The 6,676-nt window shown below is 37.7% G+C and overlaps 1 protein-coding gene across 1 annotated transcript in view; it reads right to left on the bottom strand.

Moving 5' to 3' along the window:
* Positions 1 to 6,676, bottom strand: part of fgf12a (fibroblast growth factor 12a) — a 70,651-nt gene that overhangs the window by 20,521 nt on the left and 43,454 nt on the right. Inside the window, exon 5 of the mRNA XM_016467838.1 lies at positions 390 to 588. Coding sequence (XP_016323324.1) covers positions 390 to 588 — 199 coding nt within the window. The remainder of the gene's footprint in view (positions 1 to 389; positions 589 to 6,676) is intronic.

A 6,676-nucleotide genomic window follows, 5' to 3' on the forward strand; every position in this document is an offset into this window, starting at 1 on the left:
TGGCCCCCCGAACGGGTACCGCTCTGGAGGCCCACTGTCCCATGTCTGTCCTGAGGGACCTCCAGAGTGCCCAGCACCCCTCCCCATTGGATGTTATATGGCGTGAGGACAGGCCTTCCGGAGGGGGGTGTTATGTCAGACTCTGTTCCATGTTTTGTCTGTGTCTTGCTCCCCAGGTGTTCCTTTCCCATGTTTAATTTGTCCCAGGTGTGTGCATCGTGACAGTTATTCCATTCAGGGGTTGCTTAGCAATTTGATTATGAATTTTTTGTGCTGGGGTGGGTTAAAGGGTTAAATGTGATCAAATGTGTCCTGATCTGACACATGAGGCAAACAACTGAATGCACTTTTAAATGTAAGTAAATAAATAAATAAATAAATACAATTACCTTCAATGGGTCTTGGTACAAAGTGTGAAGAGGGTTTGGTTTTCTTCACACGGTTGCCTTTCATGACCTGACCCTCCTTGGTGAGGCCCAGGAACCAGGCTCGACCCGACTCCTGTTGACGGTACATGGTGGATGAGTAGATAACGTAGTAGTTCTCAAACACGGACTCCTTGAATTTACATTCAGGTGTGAACATCTCCTGAGGATAAAAAATAAATAAATAAAACCACATGTCAATGAACTCATCCCATGATAGGTGGGAAAATGAGAAAGAGAGGTCAAATAGTCTTATTAGGGAGTCCCCAGGGAGGCTGCCGGAATTTGTATATGTGGCTTGAAGGACTATGAAAAGTGTGTGACTTTATGTCTGTGTACAAAACAGTCACCAATCTGGGGGGTTAGAGAGAGAGAGTCAGCAGGAGTTAGCATCTCTTATCTGCGTCTGGTGACATACTGTCATGCAGCAGACGCTATCTTGCTAGGGATGCTACAAAGGTAAATGTGGCTTGGGGGACTCTAGCCAAAATTGATGAACTTTAGACCTTTTAGACCCTGCACCTGGCTTCAAGAAGACTGTACTTTTAAATGCAGTTTGACCTTTGAGTCCTAAAGAAAAGGTTGATGAGAGTATTTATATCAGTAGTGTGAAATAAGAACCTGCACAAATGGTGATCTGTTGTAACTGTTTAACTGACATAACACATCCAGTATGCATTTTCTAGATTGAAAAATTTTTTTTATTTTTTTTTATCTTGCTGTAGGTTTTTACAGTGTATTTGCATAATTCTTATTTACACATTTATATTTATATAATTTCTTTCTTATTTTAAAATGCATTTAGTACAATTTTATGGTTACACACTACAGGTGCATCTCAATAAATTAGAATGTCGTGGAAAAGTTAATTTATTTCAGTAATTCAACTCAAACAATAATATGAAAAAGTACAAATAATTTCAGATTGTTACAATGCTTATTTAGCTGAAAATCAGGTTCAGAACAGGATTTAGAAAATGAAATAGCCTAAATCTAACAAGTGAAAAGAAAAAAATTGAAAAGAATGGGTAATAAATAGTATTTTTTTCTCCTGGCATTTTCAGGAAAAGGAAAATCCTCTCTGGGTCAAAATGAGGGAAAACCACGTGAGGGTTTCTAAAGAAGAGATGAATGAGTTATTGGAGAAATCAGGCATGACTCAATTCTTTCTTACATATTAGTAAGCTACACGCAGAATAAATAAAATAAATGCAGATAGACAGATAGACAGATAGAGAGATAGATTGATAGACAGATAGACAGACAGACAGATAGATATGTACACTTTACTTTATGCATTTCATTCAGTCAGCAGCTTTCTCAACAACTCTGAGATGCCACTTTTTGCTGTGGCTCTGCCCTGGCCTTCAGGACCTTCAGCGTCACCCGGTCCAGCCACCACCATTGGCTCTGTCTCATTCACTTGTCGCCGTGGTTCTGCCAGCCAAGCTTTCGCCCTTTCTCCTCCCTCCTTTGCTTTCATCTTGGGACTAGGGTTCCACCACGGCTTCTCCCGCCACGTTCTCTGCCATAGCTGATCCTGCCTCTGTCTTTTCCCTAGTTTATCCTGCCTTTGACTCATTCCTGGCCCCGTCTGACCTGTATCCCTGCTCTACATCCTCCTCCAGAGCCCCAAACCTTCCATCTCATTTGGACTATGAAGGTTTTAACAAACCTTCACTCCCTGTGAATAGATCTAGCACATTTTATTCAACATTTGCAACCAAGCTGTGACACCTACATCATATTCTGGGGTTCCCTTACACAAAGCACTCTTCAAAAACAGCACTGACCACATGCTTCTAACCACAGGTCAAGAGCTGTAGTTCTAGCCACACACGTTTGAGATGCAGTTTGCAAATGTTTGTTGAAACTATGATTTTTGGAAACAACAAATCTTTGTAATATGTTGGTTCTGACGGTGAGAAGTTTGGAAGGATCTGGGACTGTGTATGTTATGTGTATGTTCTTTTGTTCTGTGGTTCCATGAGCAAAAATGACATTTTAAATTACATACTGTACTTCCAGGATTCTAGTGCCAACAGCTACCATTGCAATCAATGGACGTGCTCTCCAGGTATTGTAGACCACCTTAGTTTGAATTCAGCAGTTGAATGCACTTAGTAAAATCAAAACTCATTTAAATCTTTAGCAGAGTTAAGAAGTGTAATACAAACAGCCAAATGAAGCCAACAAGGACCAATAAGGCAAAACAGCAGAATGAAGCAGAAGGTAGTTAAAATGAGTAAGAATGGAAAAAAAAACCTGAATAAATGCACCACAAAAACTGCAGAAGACAGACATTTAAATAACCAAAGGGCAGACATGTTGAGTTTGCAGAATGACTAAAAATATGGAGAAAAAGCCTAATACCTTGATGAATGTGAGACTATTAATGGTGGAGTGCATGTGTAATATAACAAAGGCCTTGTGAGAACCTGACACATCTGGTGTAAACGAATATAAAGGAAGATGAATTTATGTGAGTCTAGATTAGGCAGCTGCGTAAGATGAATTTTTATTCCTGAGTTGTCTGTCTGACAGGTCATTACTATTCAAAGGATAAGGTCGGCATGTCTAGACAGCTGCCTCTTTCACATTGTGAGTCTGGAAAGGACACAGTTCCATCTCAGTGAGTGAAGGAAAAGTAAAGGACAGCATTTTATGTCCACATAATATGATGAATAAATTATATTTATCCAAAATCCAAAATTAATTTCACATAACATTTAATAATTGTTACTCTCTGTAATGTTGAATTGTCAGTTTAATTAATATAAAACCTTACATGTTATTTTTTTTATGAAATAGCAATGCTTATGTACACAGACTGCAATCAATCATCCAGGTAATACTGTTAAAGGTCCCATATTGTCAAAACTGAAATTTCCTGGCTTTTTTCTCGATAACGGAGGTCTACACTCTAAAAAAAGATGGTTCTTTAAAGGTTCTTTACATGCAGTAATGGTTTTATTTAGAACCATAGCATTCTGAAGAACCCTTTTATGCTGAAATGGTTCTTTGTGTTAGAGTTTAGGGTTCTTTATTCCCACCCTTTTGTTTTTCAAATCTGTAACTGTCAAAGCATCTCATTACTGATTTTCTGGAGCTCAGTGATCCAACTACAGACTGTTAACACACTCTCAACAGGTAAATGATTTCATTCTTAAATTTAAATAAAAATGTTACTTTAAAAATGTAACTGGTTTCCAAGCAAAAGGAAAGTTTTCAGTTTTAGGGAACATATAAGTGTGTGCAGCTCTGCTAAGCTGTGGAATCTTCTCTCATCTTCTCCACTAAGTAAAAGAGACAATGAATTTATAATTCATATTGTTAGATTTTTTTTAATTATTACTTGGGTTTATGTATAAACATACCCAGTCACAAAATATAATAATATAAAAACTATCCCATGACTTTATATCACTTTTTTCTTTTAGGATTATGAAGGGCTCACATACTGTCCATTTTTGCTTGTGGCGTTCATAAACATAATTGTTTTTACATAAACACATGGACACACTGTAACTCTAAACTCAATTGTGTATTTCAGATGTATTACATCCCACAACCTCATCATCTGCAGAGAAAAATCGCCACTTAATCACACCAAAATGATGGACTTAAAGGCATCATATGGATTGGATTATGATTGTTTCACTGAAACTTGGTCTTCATCACATCTATTTTTTGTTCTTATTTTGTGTTTTACTTCTTAATGTATTTATTCATGTTCAATGTCAATTGTCATTCATTAATGTATTAAGTTAATAACTGTTGAGCACTGACACTTTTGCATGTCAATAAAAACATACTTAATTCCAGTGTTGGGAAGGTTACTTTGGAAATGTAATAGGTTACAGATTACAAGTTACCCTACTTAAAATGTAATAAGTAGTGTAACTTTTCAATTACTTTATTAAAGTAATGTAACTGATTACATTTGATTACTTTTTGATTACTTTTCTACATTTTTAATGTTTTCAACTGTTTATCATTTTTAAACATGTAAACCAGGCAGGGTAAACCTTACAGTAGTACTCAACACTGATTACTGTCAGACTTTCGAAATCCTTCATCACATGAATTAAGATTGTATTTAAATTTTAAAGTAGACATTGGATGCAAAATTCACTTTTGCATGGTGTTTGCATATAAATGTATCTTAGCAGTGTGTGGACACAACCACCCTACAATGATAAAAATCCATTCACTCCTTTTTTTAATCCCCCAAAATCCTAAATTTACATGCTTAAGGATTATTTCAACCAAACATGAAGTGTGCCTGTGTGGAAAGTGACTGTGCATGGTCCTTCTTGGGTCTTTCACAAAAACGAGTGAGCGCCATTTAAAAAAATTAAAATAGGCCCTATATAATATGCACTGATGCTTAGTATTAAAATTATAGCTTCAGATGCATAATATTTGTAGGGCCCTATTAAATCCGTTTTATTTTTCCCAAATTAGCCTAAGTTTTATTTTTTCCAAAATCTTTTTTTTCCATTTTAATTTTTCTGGATTCAGTTTTTTTTTTTCTTTTTTTCTGGATGATTATATTAAATTTTAACAAAAAACATGTCTAATTAATTAAAATCATGAAACTTGTTTAACAGATTTATTGAGCCCGAAGAGACCTTTTGAATGGTCACAACAGTGTCAGTGTGCCTTTGATAACGCAAAGTCTCTTTTGGCCAATGCTCCTGTGTTGACGGCACCTAATTTTGAAAGACCTTTCTTACTTGTTGTTGATGCTAGTGCTTACGGCGCTGGCGCTGTTCTTTTTCAAGTAGATGCTAAGGGAATCGAACATCCAGTCAGTTGTTTTTCAAAAAAATTAAATCGTCATCAGCAAGCGTATTCTATGGTGGAAAAAGAGACTTTAGCCCTGGTCTTAGCCATTCAACATTTTGAGGTCTATTTCAGTTCAGTCTGTGGTCCTATCATTGTTTACACCGACCATAATCCACTGACTTTCTTGGATCGAATGCGTGGCAAGAATCAAAGAATCATGAAGCGGAGCCTTGTTTTACAGCCCTTCCACCTACAGATTAAACACATTCATGGCAAAGACAACCTAATTGCTGATGCTCTCTCGCAGCTGTAAGATATCTCCGTAGTGTTGGAGAAGCAACAAAGCAACAAAACAAAACTGAAGAAAGAGAGAGGAGATAGAGAAGATATCTTCTCTATCTCCTCTCTCTTTTCTTCAGTTTTGTTTTGTTGCTTTGTTTTCTTCCTTTTTTCTCTTTCTCTCCCTCTCTCTCTCTAGTTTTCTCTCCGATGTCCTAGGGCCCATGAGTCTGGGAGTGAAATGGAGTGGGATTTGTGGAGATGAGTATTAATATTATTGTAAACTACAATGTTATTATATATTTAAATGGTTGTTTTGCTTGTGTATATGTTTTCCTTGTTTTACTTTGTCGGTTCTTTAGATAACCTCCTTTTGGAGTGGGAGGTGTGACGACCCTGAGTCTATTCCGGGATACTATTGGGCAAAGTGTGGCAGTTCCTAATTGGTCTTCTCTGTTAATTGTTAATTAGTAGCATATATAAGTGTGTTATCTGTTGACTGAGATAGGACTCTGTGGAATGGTTTCTCAGGAGTGGCTCTGATTCAACATGTAAGATCTTGTTGATTCTCTAACATTTGTTAACATTCTCTAACATCTCTAACACCCTCCCGGGTGTCCGTCCTCCTCCTGAGCCTCCTCCCAAGTTCCCACCCATCCCTCCCCATGTTGTAGCTACGGTGCGAGCACGCGCCTTCCGGGAGGGGGCGATATGTCAGGATTATGGACCTGTTTTGTGTGTGTTTTCTCCCTCATGTGCCCATATTTGGTCGTTCCTGTTCCTGTCCTCGTTGTCTCGTTATTAGTTGATTCCCCTCACCTGTCGTTCCCTCATTTAGAGTAGTATTTAGGGTGCAGTCTGCCCCATGTTTCATTGTTGGGTCTTATATGTATTGGAGTTGTGCTACGTGTGTGTGTTCCTGCCTGCCATGTGTTACCCCTTCTAAGGATTATTAAAGACTGTTGTTTAAGTTTACTCCACGTCTCCTTGTTCCTCGCTCCTCACAGTAGGCAATCGTGACAACTGAAAGTCTTTGGGATGTGCTGGAGTAGACACTGCCTGAAAAAAACTGCTCTAAAAAAAAAAGTTGCACACTCTTATCTAGTTGGATCTCCTTTAGAATCAGAATCAGAATCAGAATGAGCTTTATTGCCAGGTATGTTTACACATACGAGGAATTT

Source organism: Sinocyclocheilus anshuiensis, unplaced genomic scaffold (genome assembly GCF_001515605.1).
Source record: "Sinocyclocheilus anshuiensis isolate Anshui unplaced genomic scaffold, SAMN03320099.WGS_v1.1 scaffold1009, whole genome shotgun sequence".
NCBI lineage: Eukaryota > Metazoa > Chordata > Actinopteri > Cypriniformes > Cyprinidae > Sinocyclocheilus > Sinocyclocheilus anshuiensis.